This window comes from Anabrus simplex, chromosome 7 (genome assembly GCF_040414725.1).
Source record: "Anabrus simplex isolate iqAnaSimp1 chromosome 7, ASM4041472v1, whole genome shotgun sequence".
In the NCBI taxonomy this organism is placed as follows: Eukaryota; Metazoa; Arthropoda; class Insecta; order Orthoptera; family Tettigoniidae; genus Anabrus; species Anabrus simplex.
This window is the reverse complement of record NC_090271.1, coordinates 142,514,977-142,535,906: the sequence shown is the minus strand read 5'-3', so window position 1 is coordinate 142,535,906 and position 20,930 is coordinate 142,514,977. Positions and strand designations below refer to the sequence as shown.

The 20,930-nt window shown below is 38.3% G+C and overlaps 1 protein-coding gene across 8 annotated transcripts in view; it reads right to left on the bottom strand.

The window, feature by feature from the left end:
- Positions 1–5,330: 5,330 nt before the first annotated feature.
- gek (serine/threonine-protein kinase gek) overlaps positions 5,331–20,930 on the bottom strand; it is a 736,940-nt gene continuing 721,340 nt past the window's right edge. For all 8 annotated transcript variants that reach the window (XM_067151353.2, XM_067151356.2, XM_067151355.2 and 5 more), the window contains one exon: positions 5,331–7,341. In XM_067151353.2, coding sequence (XP_067007454.2) covers positions 7,216–7,341 — 126 coding nt within the window. In that variant the 3' untranslated portion in view covers positions 5,331–7,215. The remainder of the gene's footprint in view (positions 7,342–20,930) is intronic.

The window sequence follows — 20,930 nt, the reverse complement described above, 5'->3', positions numbered from 1 at the left end:
ACATACATTACACAGAGTACTGTAGAGCAACAAAATTCGATTATTTCAACTTGCATGTTATTGTCAGATAGCAGAGGAAGAAAAGTAGCTCTGTGTGAAGTGATGCTGTAAAAATTGGACTCTTCTTATATTTTGACATGGTGAAAAAATTAATTTTTGTGTTGTCATTATCTCTGATCTTTTAATAATAATATTGTTATTTGCTTTACGTCCCACTAACTACTTTTACTGTTTTTGGAGACGCCGAGGTGCCAGAATTTTGTCCTGCAGGAGTTCTTTTACATGCTAGTAAATCTACCGACACGAGGCTGACATATTTGAGCACCTTCAAATACCACCGGATTGAGCCAGGATTGAACCTGCCAAACTGGGATTAGAAGGCCAGTGCCTCAACCGTCTGAGCCACTCAGCCCGGCCTCTCTGATCTTTTCCAGCTTGATTATGATGACTGGGAGTTGTTTCTCTCTTTGAACTTCAGATTCTGTTTGTTATTTCTTACATTTTTGGGGCATGCATAATGAAGAAGGTAACCATATACTTTATGTGAAAGATTAAAAACACAATTAATCTGAACAATCTTCAACACAGTTACTTTCTTGGCTCAAAATTTCTCAATGTTTGTTATACAGAAAACTAAAGCCGTCCATAACAAAGTCTAGGTAAAATTAAAAGATGGTTCTGCCAATTAAACTAGGAGGCAGTATTTCTCCAACTTCTGAACAACAGCATGGCTTAAGGTAAAATTCACTGTGTATGCAACTGGTTGCCATAAATTACTTGCGTGAGATTCTTGTACAGGGTGGCGCACAAACAGCTGACACATTTATAAAGCAAATAACTTTAAACAGGGGTCAGAAATGCCATTCAACTTTCGTCCACAGATTGTCTGTTTTCTGGAAAAATATTAGAGAGATTACTGTCATGGATCCAATCATTAACTACCTTTGTTTCAGTTGTATTTTCACCATGCTAGATTGCAGTCGCCTCTCTGGTGCTTTACATCAAGACAGTGTGTGTCATGGTGATGCAAATAATATTTTGAGTTGTGTTTCAAGTTTAAGATCTGATTGAAATCCTAATTTCTGTTGTTGTTGGATTTTTCATTTAAATTGCATCCACTGAAACAGGTCTAATGGCAACTATGGGATTGGACAGGGCTAAAACTCGGAAGGAAGCGACTGTGGCCTTAATTAAGGTGAAATGTACCCTGATAGAAAAATAGGAAACAATCCTGAAGGCTGCCGACAATGGGGGTTCGAATCCACCATTGCCCGAATGGAAATTCACAGTAACGTATCCCAACTGTGCAGCCAACTTGCTTGGTACTTCGTTATGTAGGATTTCTTGACAAAGAAAGCCTTTTCTATAAGACCCGATAATGTAATAGAAATGCGTGCATGGATTGTTGAAATTAGTAATGGGCAACGCTCTGGAGACCGACGTCGCAGATCTCGAGACTCTCGCGAGAATTCCGAGACCGATCCTCCTGTAGCGCAAGCTGTGCGACGTACCAGAACTACGACTGTAAACTTGACAGTATATCATTGGCAGTTATTGCGTGAAATAACGTTCTCTTATGAAAACGTGTGAGCCAATACATTTTGTCAAAAGCCTGGAAAGTACTGCATGTCCAACTAGGAACCCCTTAATACCATTAACTTAAGTGGAAACAGAATGTCAGTATCTTAAAATGTTCACGACTTATTTGGGGTGGACATCTTAGGTGAATAACACTGCATAATTTGTGAATAACTGTAGATAGCATGTACACCTACTTGGATACTAGAGGCGCGCATTATTCGAACCTGGGACGGGGAAGATGTGCTTTGCTACATACGCAACCCCCATTACACATGAGTGGAACGTGCAACAGGGGTGATGGGCAACGCTCTCGAGACAGATTCTCGTGTGCTGCGAGCTGTGCGATGTCCCAGTAACTACGAGTGTAAGCTTGATAGTTATCATCAGCAGTTCTCACATGGAAACGTGTGTGACGATAAGTTTTGTCAAAATCCTATGAAAGCACTGCATGTTGAACTATGAGCTCCTTACCATTAACGAAAGTGAATACAGAATGCCAGTATCTTAAACTGTTCACGAGTTATGTCAGGTGGACTTCTTAGCTGAATAACATGTATAATTTGTTAATAATTGTTATTAGGATGTAATCCTATCTGGATGTCTCACAATCGTTGTCGGCAGGGTAGTTTCTTGTGATTCAGACGGGCTGGAGGTGTTCTGTGAGGATACCTCTTCATTCATATTATGCGTTTGTAAGTGCCGGATCATCCCAGAAGTATTTCTGCCGATGTATTTTACTTCTTTTGAATAAGCAACACAGTGGGCTGTGCTATGCGACATCTCTTAAAAATAACCGACATCCACGACTTACGTTGCGTTTCGGACATAGTCTTCAAGTTGTCACGTACATTTCGACACAGTTCACATTGCACCATCATATACCGAAGTACCTACCTAATTATGACGCGAATACTCAATAGCAATTTAGATTGCACATTCCACTCATATGTAATGGTGGTTGCATATGCAGCAAGGCGCATCTTGCCTCGTCTCGAGTTCGAATAATGCACGCCTCTAGTATCCAGTTACGTGTACCTACAGTAGCCGTCAGGTTCTGTACTTAAACCACTCATTTGTGTACCTACCACTGCATACAATGCCTGAATGCGTATCCTTTATAATTATGTTATACTTCGTCAAAATAGACCTCGGTATAAACGAACGCCCTAGTCGCTTGTTGACACGTATTTACGAAAATGAGAAGGCCTGTGGTTGGCTATTCGCATATTCGGAACAAACAACATTCAGCTCCGACTACCTGCAGGCCTACGACACACTGCTCGCCGCACATTGTGGGGACAACGCTCGAGATTTCTCGAAATTTCTCGCGAGAAATAATGCCCACGCTAGTCTCCAGAAATCCCGAGAAATCTCAAGACCTTGTCTCAGACTGCCCATCACTAGTTGAAATATGTAATGGAATTATTGAAGACTTGTGCTGCAAGTCATAGCGAACTTGCACATTCGTCATGAAGAGGTTGTCCATTGTAATGGAGGCTACACTGGACACGTATTAATGTGAAATTCACCATATTTACTCACATATTAGACCCCCCCTTTCCCCCCCCCACTTTTACAGCCATAAAAGTAAGTGTGTGGGGGGGGGGTCCAAAATGCGGTAACCTCAAATTTTGTGCAGTGAACACGCGACTTCTAGGCTATAAAGAGCTGTAAATTGTACATGCAAACATTCTACACTATTCTTTAACAAACTTATGAATGTATGATGAGTTTTACTGCCTATTTTTGTTGGAAGGCAGTATTTCAAAATTTAAAAAGACAATAAATGGTGAACACGTGACTTGTAGGTCTGCATATAAAGTAAATAGAGTTGGTTTTAGTTACTCTTATATCACAACATTTGTTTCTTCCCATTGACTCTGATAAGGTTTGATACAAGTGTAATGGACTAGTATAACTTCGAAACAATGCTCTAAACCATGGGTAAATAATGGAAATATCGAGCTCGATGATGATGAATTATTATTATTATTATGACTTGTGAGGTGTGGCTTTGAAGTTGTTTACGTCTATTAGTATTATTTATGTAGTTATGTACGGACTTTATTTGGTATAAATCGTGATCGTATTACGATACATCTGCCGTATGTAAATAATATGAGTTTATTTAACGTAAGAACACATAATTAATAGTATATAATTTATTATTACCTGTAAATATGATGTATAAATCCAGCGTAATGTTGTGCAACACACAGTAATAGTCCAGAACAACGCATCTTGCCACTGGAATTGTGTAGAAAATATGTTTTATTGCAAATAGGCTATTGGAGACTCGAAATTACGAGAAAACATGCTGTGTCATATTCTTCTAGAAGCCTGGTCAGGCATTGTATATAAAGAGGCAGTCTTTGGAGTTGAGTTGAGTTGTTTAACGAGACTTGTAGTGAAAGTCATCAGTCAAGTATGTGAACTTTGTTGGGTTAGTAGTTGGTTGGCATGCAAGTGTTGCAGTCTTCTTCTTCTTCTTAACAGCGTTTTGTTCAAGAGGGCAGTTATCAGTGTGTGTGTGTGTGTGTGTGTGTGTGTAAAATTTGTAAATAACTTTTTTTTGCTAGGGGCTTTACGTCGCACCGACACAGATAGGTCTTATGGCGACGATGGGATAGGAAAGGCCTAGGAGTTGGAAGGAAGCGGCCGTGGCCTTAATTAAGGTACAACCCCAGCATTTGCCTGGTGTGAAAATGGGAAACCACGGAAAACCATTTTCAGGGCTGCCGATAGTGGGATTCGAACCTACTATCTCCCGGATGCAAAAATTTGTAAATAAAACTGCATACAATTGACAACATTGTGTTTGCGTCTTTGTAGTTACAACAGGGGTTGACGTCAGTAAGGGCATCTGGTCATAAAAAAATTGCTACGAAGATTCGTCCCACTCCATACTTGACCCTGTAGAGAAAAGGGATAAGTGTATCATATGTATCCCAGACAAAGACAAGACTTTTTTTGCCTGAGGTTGTAAGTCAACTTAAAGACATATTGTGACAAGAAGATCATAACCTTAATTTTTGTTATTAAATATATTTTAATGTTATAATTATTCCTGCAACAATGTCCTTAATTGGTATAATATGTTTTAGTTATCACATAATTTGTTTAATTTTTATTTGGCTGAAGATGGCCACGAAGTGGCTGAAACTAGTCCCAAGACTTACGTAATATCATTTACTTGATATATTGTATTGAAAAGGTGGATTCTCATGTCAATATACTCATATAATTGCACTTCAATACGGAACAAACACGAAATTTATAGCTTATAATGCAAAATTTATTTTCTTCATTTTCTTTGACTCCAAAAGCCAGGCAGGTCTAATACGCAAGGTGATCTAATATACGAGTAAATGCAGTACTTCTGAAGAGAACACTATCTGAGAAATTTCACTGTTATATACTGTAAATTAGCATTGTAATTTTAAATATAAATGTGTCAGCTGTTCGTGTGCCACCCTGTAATTTGCTTTCATCTTAGAGAAACTGATTAATGTACTTGGAACAGTGGACTACTGAGTTTCTAACTCCTCAATGTTGTGTAAAATGTATTGTCAGTCAAATACATCTGACTGTCAAAACATTTGAATGGGTTGATCATTCTACATTCAAAATTTTGACAAAAAATAATCCACTACTAAAGATGGAAATATGATGACATATTTCAAGTTTGAGTAAAACTCAGTATCACCCTGTAATATGATAAAAAGTGGGCAGGTGTTAACCACAAAGTATTTAGAATGAAATAATTTATTTCCTTACTGACAGTTTTGAATTTTCAGATGTATAACTCACGCACATAAAACAGGATATTACATATACTGTATATATATATATATATATATATATAAAAATGGGATAATTAGTGTACAATATTATTTCTGTACAAAACTGGGATAACATTTGCAATTGGGATTAATTGCACCTTTACGAATTCATAAAAAACACACAAATAATAACAAGATAAATTAAAACTTAAATACAATTAAAAAACAGAAATAAATAATTATTCCATGTTAACAAATAAAAGATATCAGCAAAATACACAGTATTCTCCATTCCGATTTGCGTAGTAGAAATATTCGAGCATAAAGAATCGAGCATAGAGGATAAGGTCACTCAATTAATAATCTATATATCAGATTTTGGTAACACTACTTTCAACATTTCATTCGAATATCTGTCCCTAAAAAAATAATCCACTACTAAAGATGGAAATATGATGACATATTTCAAGTTTGAGTAAAGTTTTCTGCCAAATATGAATGTAACCAGGTCCAAATGGTAGAATATAGCATCAGCTTATGTACCAGCAATGCTGATCAAAATAGAATTGTTAATACCCAATAAATATGATAAATAAACCTGATGAGCATAGCACTAAAAGCAGTTGTAATGTCCAACTTGCATAAGCAAGCATTAAAGGAGCAACAGACTGCTTTCTTGTCTTCAATAATCTCCCACTCTCCTACAACAGTATTTGAACATATTAAGTAGAAACGCATTAATGAAGTAAAGAAAGTAAAGTCAAGACCCCACAATTAAAATGCAATGACTAAATTCAACCAGTGCTAGTCAATTGCCATTCCTGGAATCCTGCACAAGATGAACCTCTGAATTGCATGAGGTAGGGTTTAACTCGGCTACCTACGTACTAATCTGGTTAATAAATACAACATATAATACAGGATTCACCGTTAAATGTAAAAATGACCTAATCTCACTATTGTCACATAAATCAAAACTGAATTTACATAACCCAGTAACTCTTCAGAACATGAAAAGTTGTACACTTAACATAATTTACAGACAATATATAAATAAAAAAAGAAATAAACAAAATTGCTTGGCAACTATTTGATCTTTTTTAAAATGGAAATCTCCATTCAACTTGTACTAATTATATTATTAAATACAAAAACTGAAAACTGGTTCATTCCGCCACAACCTATAAACTTAGTAAATTATGTACAGGAAAATAATGACGATTTTTAAGTACTAATCATGGGGTCAATAATGCATAAATAATTATAATAAAATCAACATCTTTTTACAAACCAAAGTGAAAATACTGTGATACATACAACTAAATATTACATAAAGGAAAGGGGGTGGGAGGAGGAAACAGAATGATTAAGAAAAGTTAACTTCATTAACTTCCTGTAAATGAGCAACGAGTGTTCTGATCATAACCATGCATTACACACAATATGCACCTATAATACTAAACTTGTCAATATTACCAGCACCAAATTCTGTTTCATATTGATGCTTTTAAGAATTCATTGTACTATTTTTGGAGCCAGTCCATCAAATACTCCTACCCCCACCCCATGCACCGAAGTCTCCACTTTCTACAGCAGGCTGTAAGCATGTTGCTTCAGTAAGTCCACTACAACCTGCTATTAATGGAAGAACTGAGGAGAAGATGAAGACAATTACATAATGTTATGTACACAATAAATAATCCTTTTAGGGAGGGTTTCTTGCACAACTTTTGACAATTCTGAACCAGACTCAACAATTAACAAACCAAAACGCTGATGTATCCATCTTCAGTGCAGCTGATTAAATGTTTACTATTAACTACTGACCTAGTGACCGACTACAAGAGAATATTTAACTGTCGTAACTTGAGGAGCCGTGGTCATGGCCAGGACTGGGAGGAGTGCTGGGGTTGCTGCTGTTGTTGGAAGCTATGGAATGACGAGGGCTACCACCACCACCTCCACTAACACCCTGATCCTGAAAAAAATAAGAGAAAATATATGCAGTACATAGCATGTTACCAGATACATCCACAAAGAATATATAGTGAAAAAAACATGGGTTTGTTTATATCCTATGGTTTGCTACTGTCCTTAGGTCTCGTTCAGCTTGGCATGGTACTCAATATCTGCTTTCCAGTAAAGTTATAAATCACAAATCAAATTATAAGGAGAATCTTTCGATGTTAGCCAAAGCTTGCAAGTATATACAAGGGTAATCCAAAAATAAGGTCTCCTATGTTTTTTTTTTATAAATACAGAACTCTGTTCGTGTGGCTGTTGGTCACAATATTGTGAAGAGTGCTTCCAGTGCTCGCATATAAACATGCGCATTCCGCACTGAGGCACTCGGTCTTGGTTTGGCAGCCGTTGAGAATGGAGCTCCCATTGGATGTTACCGCCAAGTGCAAAGTGCACGCAGTTATTCGGTTTTAGAACACAAAAGGCACTGAATCGATTGAAATTCATTGCCAACTGACAGAAGTGTATGGCGAGTCGTGCATGGATGTAAAAAATGTTCGGACTGAAATTAACGACGAACAAATCAGCGGGAGACAGTCAATTTCCGTCGAGACAGTCGTGAAGGTTAAGCAAATGATGCGTGAAGATCGGCGGATCACCCTGGATGATCTCTGCACTTTGTTTCTTGAGGTTTCCCGAAACGCTGCTCACAGAATTTTAACAGAAAAGTTGAAATACCGGAAGGTGTGCGCAAGATGGGTGCCACGCATGCTGACTGAAGACCACAAGCGGCAAAGAGTCGATTCCCCCCACGCATTCCTTCAACGCTTTGCAGCCGAACAGGACAACTTTTAAGACTCAATTGTCAGGGGTGATGAAACCTGGGCATTCCACTTTACACCTCAGACCAAGCAACAATCACGCCAGTGGCATCCCTCTTCCCCAAGCTGTGGAAATTCAAGCAAACGTAGTCTGCCGGTGAAGTCATGACAACTGTATTTTGGGATCGAAAAGGGGTATTGTTGGTCGACTTTATGCCCGCTGGGACCACAATTAACGTTGACAGGTACTGTGAGACCCTGAAAAAACTCAGACGGGCAATTCAGAACCGGAGAAGAGGAATGTTGAGCAATAGCGTAAACATTCTCCATGACAATGCTCGGCCGCACGTTGCCCGACAAACCGTTGCTCTCCTGCAACAGTTTCAGTGGAACATCATCACCTACCCACCCTATAGTCCTGACTTGGCGCCCAGCGACTATGACTTGTTCCCTAAGTTGAAAGAACATTTGGCTGGAAAGCGATTCAGCACTGGCCTATTTAACAGGTCGAAACTAATACTGTGTTTCAATGTAATTTAAATTATTAGACACTTTGTATAATAAAGTATTGATTAGGTGGAAAACTCTCATCCTTCATACTTGTGTGAACCTGTCTCAATAAGTTGCAAAAACCTTTCCTCTATCAGGGATGTTTTTCAAACGATCTAAATACTGCTATTCCACATCCAAAGCCTGATTCACAGCCCAGTAGGGTGGAAATTGCCTCACAACGCTCAGCAACTTTTCAAGATGCTCTGGATAAACTTTTTGACACTCAACATTGGAGATTTTGGACCTTTCGGAATTCCAACAAGCTGCTCTGTCCTCACAAATGCAGATTCAATCATTCTGCAGTCATTTATTGCCCATTTCTTCTTCTTCTTCATAGAACTGTATCATGTCCCCCTGACGTTGGCGATCACTGTGGCGAATACAGTACGATCCCTTGCTAGGTGAAAAAGTCTTCCAACACTGTGAATTCCAGTCCATTCTTTGATGTTTCCAAGCCATGATGTTCGCCTCCTCCCGACCTCCCAAAACCTCCTCTTTGACCCTGTATTTTGCCTTGTACAATCCACTGTAAGATGAGGTAATGGTCATTTCCAAGGATGTGGCCAAGGTAAGAGATCTTCCGGAGTTTTATTGTTTGAACGAGTTCCCGACTTGCTCTTGCCCTTCTGAGTACTTCTTGGTTCATTAGTCGTGCAACCCACGAAATCCTGAGCATCCTACGGTGGATCCACATTTCACAGGTTTCCAAAGCGTTTCACTGATATATTCTTGAGAGTCCATGTTTCCACACCATACAGCAAGGCTGACCATATATAGCACTTGACCATCCTCTTTTAAATTTAAGTAGTCATTGCAAAAGAAAGATTTCATTTTTGTAAATATTTTTTGTGCTATTGCTGTCCTCTGTTTCACTTCTTTCTCGGGATCAAGTTGTTCAGTGACAATGGCACCCAAATATTTAAAAGTGGTTACTCTCTCAATCTGTCGGTTGTTTAGTTGTAAGATTGCCTCAGCATTGGCACGTCTGCTGAAGACCATGAACTTGGTCTTGTTTACATTTATTTTTAGTCCCATGTCCTCACTTACTGCACTAATATTATTGAGCAAGAGTTGGAGACCTTCAAAATTGTCGCACATGATGACTGTATCATCTGCATATCTTATGTTGTTAATTATGCCACCATTTACTTTTATTCCATATTGTTGATTTTCTAAAGCTGTTTTGAAAATTTTATCCGAGTAAAGGTTGAATAACAATGGAGACAAAACACAACCTTGTCTAACTCCTCTTTGGATGGTTATCTCATTTGTAGTTTGATTTCCGATTCGGACAACGGCCTTTTATCTCCAGTAAAGGTTTTCAATAATGCGGATCTCTTTGCTGTCAACTCCTATATCCTTTAGGACTTCTACAAGTTTTGGATGTTGTACTCTGTCAGATGCCTTTTCAAAATCAATGAAACAAGCAAACACTTCTTGCTGTTGATCTAGAATGTTCTGAATTAGGATATTTAGCGCAAACAATGCTTCCCTTGTACCAAAAGAATTTCTGAACCCAAACTGTGTTTCGTCAAGGTCTTGTTCACACTTAGTCTTGATTCTGTTATGTATTACACGAAGGAATACTTTAAGTGTGTGGCTCATGAGGCTTATTAGCCTATAATCATTACACTTACATGCCTTTTGCTCTTTGGCAACGTGATAAATGTAGATAACAACCAGTCAGATGGGATGTCTCCAGTATTATATATGGTATTGAACAACTTTACCAAGAATTGGATATTGTCTTCATCAATCATTTTAAGAAGTTCTACAGGGATGTTATCTGGACCTGGTGATTTCTTGCTTTTTGAAACAGCATATAGCACTTCTGATGTAAGAATGTCAGGGCCTTCACAATTAGCTCGTTGGTTAGTTTCCTCACCTCTCTGATCACAGAAAAGTTCTATCAGATAATTTTCCCAAGTATTTAAAACTTCTTCTTCATTAATAATAGGCCTGTTTGTGGCATCAACCAGTACAGAAAGGTTACATTTTCTGCACATGCCAGCTATTTCCTTTAATTTTCGATGTATATTGAACAGATCATGTTTAGACTGAAAGATTTCCATTTCCACACATTGTTCTTTCATCCAGTTCTCTTTCGCAGCACGTATTTCTTTCCTTATGTGGCGTTGTAATTTTTTGTATTCCTCTGCATCATTTTTTACTAACCTTCGATGTTCTATTAGTTCAAGAATATCATCTGTCATCCATTTCTTTTTCCTCATTGGATGTATCTTTTGATCTTTGTTTTGAAGAAGTACCTCTACCCGACTTTTAAACTGATTCCACAAATCATTTGCTGTTTCACAGTTATTGGTATTGATTTCTTTTTCAAATCCTGAGCAATTTTCTGTCGAGTCTCACAATTTTGTAGATTAGGGGTATTTAGTACCTTTCTTCTAGGCTTATTCTTCATGATTTTCAGACGAACTCTTACGTTAGCTATCAATGGATTATGATCCGAGGAAATATCTGCACCTGGATATGCTGCGACTCTTTTGATAGAATTTCTGAAACGTTTATTTATCGGAATGTAATCAATTTGGTTCCTTGTTGAGTCAGGATTTTGAGGATCATCTTTAGGAGCTTTCCATGTGTATAAACGATGTTTTGGAAGTTTGAACCATGTATTAGTGAGAACCATTTGATGTTCTACACAAAATTTGTACAGCTTTTCTCCCCGGTCATTGCATTTACCAAGCCCAAATTCGCCTACCAAGTCGGAACGACGCTCTTGACCATTTTTTGCGTTGAAATCACCCACTATCACAGTTATTTCTTCCTTCTTCAGGTCTTTAAGAACAGTTCCAAGTTGTTCATAGAATGTTTCTACTTCGTCATCATACTTTTTGTCCGCTGTTGGTGCATATATCTGCAAGATGTTTACGTTAAAAGGTGAGCATGAAAGCTGTAATAACATGATTCGATCAGAGACTGGTACAAAGTTGCTGACATACTTCGTAAGTTCAGAATTTATAAATATTCCGATTCCATTTCTATGATCTTTATCATTATCTTCGCTACCAGAGTAATAGAATGTACCATCATCACGATGACATTTACCTGCACCACGCCAGTGAACTTCACTAATTCCTATTAATGGTGTTCTTAATCTAACCATTTCCTTGATAAGATTGTCAAGCTTGCCAGCTGCATAGAGACTTCTGACGTTCCAAGTCCCCATTCTTATTGCGGAATTCACTAATTTAAGCCGGGAGATTCTTAGTACCCCTCGCCCATTTAAGGGCTGCCCGGGACTAGGGGCCGTTTCTTTCTGATTTCTCACCATAGTGATTTCCTGGGAATTTATACCAGTGTGGTTTCCCCTTGCCCATGTATTGAAGCATTTTGCTAAAGGCAAATATAAATGTGTTTTGGTGTAAGATTGTTGGTAAGAGGTTGATATTTCTTCTGTTTCTTTTGGTGAATTGTTTTCTGTTAGAAGTTTTTCTGTAATTTCAACCAATTTCTCTATTGGTATATTGGTGTTATTTTCAGTTTATTTCAGTATTTTATTAGTTCTAATGTTTTAATTGACCTGTGCTAAAAGAAATAAATTTTTAAATAATCCTGTCTCATGACGAGACATCGGATTTGTATGAAATGCATATTTTGTTTGCTGATATGCAGACCTCTAATACCGACAAGGAAGAGTGTTTGAAGGTGAAATTGGACGAATTAAGGAATGAGTGACCTTGTTCTGAATGAACATTACAGCTGTGGTAAGATTTCAAGGAAAAATCAAGACAAGAATACAGCGTGCGTCAATTCTTGCCAACACTGTAGAGAATGTGCTGATTGGTGACTGCATGGATTGACAGTCCAGGGTCCAGATAAAAATCAACCGAGTGCTTCCTTACGAGGTATTTACACACCAAAATACAGTAGAAGTCCACTACAGCGAGTACGGCATATAACGAGAACCCCGTTTTAACGATAAGTATTGTCTGTCCCTTCAAAACTCCTATATTAAACTGTATATTATCCTTCGGTTACAGCGAAAGCCCTATCACGGACGCATCCGTTATTACGAGCGATTATGCGCGCACGATTTTTTCCGTCGCTGATATTTATGCACCCAGTCATTGTACTGCATGCAATCGATCATCTTCGGTATAGTTTTCTCGCTATGCCCACTAGCGAGCTCTCTCGTCGACGTTCGAAGGCAATAGAGGAGTCGATTAGTAATACCCATCGACTGCTCTTCCGCAAAGAAAATGAAAGAGGAGAACATGTTTTCGTAATAAATGCGTAAATAACGTGTCCGATAACAGTTGTTAACTCGTTAAAGATAAAGGCTGAATAAACGATCGCTTAATTTTAATGCTAAATACCGCAATTAAGAATGGGATAGGGCTACATCTCAAGATATGGCAGAGTGCGTCACTGATTACGAGGTTAGTTTATATTTTCTCACGTCCGTTAAATTACAGAAAGGCTATTATCAAGTAAATTTACAGCGAGGAGGTTATAATTTCTCTACTGGTGCTTGAAGTATGTCTTCATTATACATATAGTACAGTTAAATTAGGATAGGTGATGCTATTTCAATAACAAAACTGAAACGTTTGCCACAAAATGCTATCGATCATCTTTGGTACGGTATAGTTTTCGCGCTATGTGCATTTCCGAGCTCTATCGTCAACATTCAAAGGCGATATTGGAGTCGATTAGTAATATCGGTGGACTGTTCTCTAAAGAAAATTTGAAATGAAATAGGATAACACGTTTTCATAATAAATGCGTAAATAACGTAGCCGATAGCAGTTGTTAACTCGTTAAAAATAAAGGCTGAAGTAAACGATCTCTTAATTTTAATGTTATACCCTATACTGAAATTAAGTAAGAATGTGATACACCTCAAGATATGGCAGGGTACATCACTGATTTCAGATTATAGTTTATATTTTCTCGCGTCTAGTTAAATTTCGGAAAGCTATTCTCATGTAAATTTTTAGCGAGGAGGTTATCATTTCTCTACATGCATTTTCATAATACGTACGGTTAGGTTAGGTGACGCCGTTTGAAGAAGAAAACTGGAGTGATACCGTATTTCTCCTAAACCAAGACGACGTCTCGGGAAATAGTAAAGGGAGAATGACATTCTATTATCCTCTACAAAAACGTTTCTCAAATCTGCAGAATGGCATCAAAACACGTGAGCGTTCGAATTCTTAGAAAGGCCACGGCTAGTCAGTAGCAGAGTTATAATCCGTCTGCTGTACCTGATGCTTAGTAAAATTAAGTTTTATGGACAGCAGGAATATTTTCGTGATGGACCCGTCGTATTGTAAAGATACGTGGAACAGGTATTGCCGGTAAATTTTCAACGGGTTCTCGTCGATGTTATGATGCCAATTTTAAGTTAATGGCTATTAAACACTCGGAAATGTATAATAATTGTGCAGCCGCAAGAAAATACGGCAAAGGTCTAACTAAAGCCAATATTCGGTGTTACCATGAAGACAAAGATAGCTTAAAAATGCGTAGGTCTACTGCAAAAAACATTCAGTGGGCCGCAACAAGGACGCTTTAAAAAAGTTGGAAATGAAATTGTGAGGTATGTGCACAAATTCAAGGGCGGAAATGGCATACCGCGGCGCAACCAACTCGTTCATTGACTTTCAAAGACAGCAATTATGACCTATACATCGCTAGCCGCTGAAGTTGGCTGAATTCGGCAAGCAAAATGTGCGTGTAGCAGCAGCCAGTTATATCTGATGCTGAGTGAAAGTAACAGTTTTATAGTAAGCAAGAATATTTTCCTGATGGATCGTCGTATTGTAGAAACGCGTGGAATGTGTATTGCCGTAAATTTTCAACGAGCTACCTTCGATATTATGATGCCAATTTTAAGTTATAGGTAAGGGTTATTCTGCCCGAAGGCAGGTCCGAACCTCCGCAGAGGTGTTCCTGAGCCGGAGTTTACGTGCAGTAGGGTGGCCAGTTCCTTTCCAATCCTCCATTCCCTTACCCCCCACCAACAGTGCGTGGCAACCCATCCAACTCCTGACCACGCCGAATGTTGCTTAACTTCGGAGATCTCGTGAGATCCGGTGTTTCAACATGGCAACGGCCATTGGCAATTTGTTAATGGTTATTAAACCCGCTGAAATAAAGCATAATTGTACAGCCGCAAAAAAAATACGGCATAACTAAAGCCAGTGTTCAGCATCTAAAAAATGTACTGTATAAGAAAGACATTCATATGATTTTATGGTACAGAGCACTTTTTAAGCCTGAATAATTTTTTTGAAGAAAAATGTGGGGGGGTCGTCGTGGATTCGGAGAAATAGAGTAATATATTTTTCTCAGAATGAAATTTAACATACACTTTCACGTAGTATCGGATTTTGAAAAACAACAAACAAGTAAGCCGTAGTGTGGATATTATCCGCGAAAATACAAGTTTTGAACAAACCGCGAAAATACAAGTTTTGAACAAACTGATTTCCGTTTCATACTGATTTTAATGTGTATGGGGGTTTTCCCGACTTTTACAAACAATCAGATATAACGACAATCCGCTATAGCGAGTGAATTTTTCGCCATCATGAATTCTCGCTACAACGGACTTCTACTGTACCTGGCTTGCTAATCATCCGTACCGAGAAAAATACTGCTTCAGAGGAGAAGGAAAAGGCACGACAGGCGAAATGGATTAATGAGCTATAGGAACCTCAGTGCGGTGAACTCTATTCCGATGAACGAAATAAATTAGTCTCTGTGCAGTGCTCAGAGTTCTATCCACTCCTGAAGTTCACGGTGTATCTCAGGCGTGTGAATGTGAGCCACCAACAGTTAAATATTTCAATACTGATTATCGCCGTGTTGTTAGTGAACTGTCCGGTAACATATTTCCTTATCATGTCTGCTGTTGCCTGCAAAAAATAATACCAGTTCACACAGCATTCTAATACCTCAGCTCATATAAAAGCTAAGCAAGTTGGTAGCGGCAAGACAAAACAAACATTACTGACAAAAGAACTTCCATTCACTTCAGGATAAAATAAGTTTATCCGTGAGTTGCATCACACAATGATTGCAGCAAATATTCCATAGAATAGATTAACCAACCCTCATTTCCGTAGCTTTCTTGAGAAGTATTGCAACCAGACTATAACTCAAAAGTCTACAGTTCGGGAAACATACTTGGACAAATGTTACAAATTTGGTGATGGAAGATATCTGAACTGAGTTACTTGACTGTTTGATTTGGGGAGTTGTAGACGACACTACGGATGCATGTGGTAGATATGTAGCAAACATATTGGTCGGGAAGTTGAGTGGAGATGAAGTGGGTACCCCGTGTCGTATTTCTTGCAAAGCGTTGGAAAGGGCAAAACATTCTACAATCACTTGCTTTGTCAATGATTCGCTACATCTGCTTTGGCCTTCGGGTGGGCATGACAGTTCCAGGTATTTTTGACGGATTGTGCCAGCTGCATGTTAAAAGCCATTGCTGTAGCATTCAAAGTATTTTATCCTGAATTGATTTGCTCAACGTGCACAGCTCACGGCTTTAACAGGATTGCAGAAAGAATAAGGGCACAATTTCCAAATGTGAACAAACTAATATCCACTACAAAGAAAGTGTTTGTGAAAGTGCCTCTCCAGACAGAGGCTTACAGGAATTACCTACCGTATGTTCCTCTTCCTCCTGTGCCAATCCTTACGCGCTGGGGAACTTGGATTGAAGGTGCGCTTTTACATTGTACCATTTCGAAGGAGTGGAGTGTGTGATTGAAGGATTTGATGTCAGTGATACCAGCGCTATTCAGGAATTGAAAGTGGCCTTCAGCGTTGAAACTGTCACAGGTGTAGAATCTCTTGGAAGTGGAAAGTGTTTGTAGAAGATTTTATTTGTAAATCTTTTAAGTAGTACTTACTGTATGATCTGGAGCATTGTGCTAGAATATTTTATTTGTATTCCATTCAGCTACCTAACCTGTACAGTGTAAAAAATATTTTTCTAACATATGTTGGTTTTAACTAGTAGATTACATTTCTAGATTAACAGGAACAGTCCAGAAAGTTTGTGACATGGAATTCTAGAACAGAGTGTGTTGGCCTTTGTTAGTTATGCATTCTAGATATATGTTCTTACTATTCTGGAAACGGAAGATTCTCGATCGTACGTGTTCGAGAAAGTGGTTTAAACATCGCGACCGAAGAAAGAGTTGTGATTGGTGAATCTGGGCAAGCTCCTGTGGTCTGATTGGCTACTCCAAGGCCAGGGTTGCCTTTTTTAAAGGGAGCTAGGCAGCATTTCGTGGTCTGTCTTAAGCCCGTCTGTCTTTGGTCTGCCGGAGTTTGGACGCCGTGCGCGACTCCTCGCTTTCAGGATGGGCGGCCTTAGGATAAGCACGGTTGTTTTCAGCCCATTTTAATTTGCATCTAAGTTTCGTTAAAGTGTCACACAGGAGATTGCTCTAATTGCCACTCTATTAAGCCAATGTTTTGGAAAGGTATGTTTAACTTCAATCTAAATTGTAATAGCATATTGCGTTTCTTCTTACCTTCAAGATTGTGTTGTACAACTTGGTTTGTAATTAGATGTATGGTATTTGCTTGACTCTCTGAACTTATAGGAAGCTTGTCAAGGAACATCTATTTTATCTGTCTCAAAGAACATGCAATTTGTATTTTGCGCATTGCTGAACTTGTTCGTAATTTATTTTGTAAAGAATATTTTTGAAAATCAAGGATCACCGCTGATTTTTCCGACAACCACAACCGCCATCTCCACTCCCTTGGTAGGTTCCCAGCACCGTTCCAGGTTCCTTGTTTGTTATCATCAAGTTGCCCTCACTGATTTTTTCTTGTGTCGTTTTCGCCGCAGTTCATTACATGATTATGGTGCGCATAGTGTTTAAAGTACCTTGTAATTTAATTTACCTTCCTCCCTTTAACTGTGTTTGTGTAACCACGGAAGTAACGGTTACAGAAACAGTTCAAAGAGAACTGGCACTTATCAAGAGACACTTAAAATCATACCAGAATCAAACAAGAAGCAAGTAACACATGGGTTGAGTCTTAGCGATTTGCTGGAGATTATGGAGAAAGTGAAGCGTGAACTGGAAGGTATCCTAGGAAACCTCAGACTCCATCTGCAAACAAAATATTGTGATGTTCTCAAATGAAATCCGGGCTACTTCATGGCAGCTATAAACAAATATTTAGCTGGTACCGATAATATGGATGTATCACAATGTTTAACACCTACACTTGCTCCCAAACTCAAGTAGTCCTGACACATCCGTAGATGTAGAGAGATCATTATATGCACTGAGGTAATTTTAACAGACCAATGCCACAGATTTATACCAGAGAACTTGGAGAAAATTCTTGAGTATAATGCGAAGCAAATTATGACAGAAAAAGTAGAGTATGCAGTGGAAAATGAAAGAGGAATGTGTATTTAAATGTGTTTCTTTACTTTTTTTTTACAACCTAATTATAATTTTAACGTGTGTATTGATTAACGCACTTTGTCTTATCTAGGACACGTATGCATTTGTTTTAACAGTGAGCACTAATGGATTGATATGTTTCACAAACTACGCACAGATTGTTTATACTGGTGGAACAGCCGCAGCTGTAAGTAGTATGATTTTCTGTTTTTTATTCAGTTGCTTATTCATGATCATGTTTTTATATATCTGTGAGTCTAGTAAAGGAATCTTGCGTTTCACGGAAGCGTTCAATTGCATGAAGATAATTGCATATTTAAGTGCATATTTCACCAACTTTTGTAGCATAGTTGCATGCTTACACTGGTGGATTATACACTATATAAATCTGATGTCTGCTCAAGGGCAATATAAATTTGCTCGTCGCCAATACCCTCCTCTTTTGCTATTTTAACAAAATGTTTCTATGAATTCACTAGCAGATTTTTCTTCAGCACTTTTCTGTTCATTTGAAACATCTAGCTTACAGATAGCGTGTCCCTGTTTGAATTGGTTAAGCCAGCCTAATGAATAAACAGCCACCTGAAATAACTACTTTTAAGATGAAATTCCCTTGCCTTATCTTGCAGCATTGGTCCTGAAATGTAGACACCTTCTGATCTCTTCAGTGAAAACCATTTGCAAAGCACATGGTCAATTTTTTCACTGTGAGACTGGTGAAGAGTTTCACAATTTTCAACTTTCTCGTAGAATTGAGTAGGGTGAGTATGCTTCGAAACACTGAGCCGGTGCAATGGACTATCTCCATGCCTTGACACAACAACACTTCATCATTTCCAAGCAGTGAGATTGCTTCACGTGTTGTGTCGCGTGAACAGAAACTCTTAAGTCATTCCGTACATGTCAGCTACATCGATGCTTCGAAACAGCAAAGCTTTGAAACAGTGACGGTGCTTTGTTCATTCTCTTGCCTCAATAGAAATACTCCATGTGACATTGTCCTGAAGATTAACTGACATTTTTTAATAAACGCTTCATATTCTGAACCGCGATTCAAGTTACTAAAGGAGCAATGTACTCCACAAAGTAAGGTCTCTGTTTTACACAGAAAAAAAGGACCTCAGTGTTCTCAAAGCAGGGTCATATTATAACAGAAAGATGCCCCTGTTTGTCAAGTGCAAAATTTCAAAAATTATGTTTCTAATAATATTGTTTGCTTTACATCTCACTAACCACTTTTTTGGTTTTCAGAGATGCCGAGGTAGTGGAATTTAGTCCAGCAGGAGTTCTTTTACGTGCCAGTGAATCTACCGACATAGGGTTGACATATCTGAGCACCTTCAAATACCACTGGACTGAGCCAGGATCAAACCTGCCAAGTTGGGGTCAGAAGGCTAGCATCTCAACCATCTGACCACTCAGCCCGGCAATTATGTTTTTAAACTTCATTTTGAAGTGTTTTTTTTTTAAACTGGATTAGGTCTAATGTGTGAATGAACATATAATACCTATCTTTAGTTTAACTGTCTTACTATGCTTTCCAACTAGTTTAGGTTGTTTGTTAATGTACGTAAAAATCTGATTTTGGACTCTTCTTAGATTTCATGACTCATTTTATAATTCAAGTTAGCGCATTTACTTAGACTACTATTTTACTATGCTTTTGTAACTGGATTAGGTTAAGTTTGTTATTATACATTGTGCCCGCTCGCACGTCCACGACAGATTACAAAATGGCGCTGACCGAAGGTATGGGCCTTGTAATCTAAAACAAGCAAGGAATAGTCACCTGCTATGATGTCTCAGAGGGCCATATACTTCTCGGAATGGTCATGTATTCGAGTAAAACGGACAGTGGACGGTCTAGAGTATTGTTTTCAAAAAAATAGAAAAAACATTATTATTAAATAATCTTCATCTTGAATTTTCACGACATCGAGAGCGGACGCAATTACCGTCATTGGATATTTCTTTTGGAGAAGCAAAGGATTGCATTAGAGAAAAGAAAGAATACAACGATTGAATAAGAATAAAATATAAATCTTCGCCTGAATTCAAAATCAGTTGAGACGAAAATAAATGTACTGAAGTCGTTACGTAAGAAATTGCGGATACGACGAAGATACGAAGAAAAATAAAAATAAATTAAATTAAGGATAAACGACGTCAGAGAAGAATATTAAAATGGCAGTATATTGCATTATTATCTTCAACATTGAGACTGTCAAGAAGATGATTAAGATGATGTGCTAAATTCAAATGATGGTCCAACCTGGGAACAATTCATCTTACCATACGACCTGGAAATGACAAGGAAGGTGTAACCGTACGTATGTACGATCCCCGAGTTTTTAGGTTAGGAAATTTTCGTATATAGTTTGTTAGGTTAAAATCATGTAATTTTGTTTATTTACCATGTAAAAACGTAATATTATAAGAAGAATGTATAGTTAGGGAATATTGCATATGTTCATCATTATATTTTGTATAAATTTCCGTTTGGGTAAGAGTCCGTAAATATGGCCTAGCCGTAAGGATTGTGCAACTGGGAAAACTGCGACTATATCGGGAAGGACGGTTGAAGTCAGTTGGATGTGTTGCAACAAGTGGCTTGAAAACACGGGGTACGGCAGGTTGTATCGGTTGAAGAATTGGAGTGAATCAATGTGGACATACATGAGTGGACGGTCTATGTCACATCATATACTCGATAGCCAATGCGAGGGCTTTGTTTTGAGCGAGGTTTGTGTTGACAGAGTGACGCGGGAAGAAGTGCCGGTGTGAGCGTTGCTACCACTAAACTTTTCAGGACG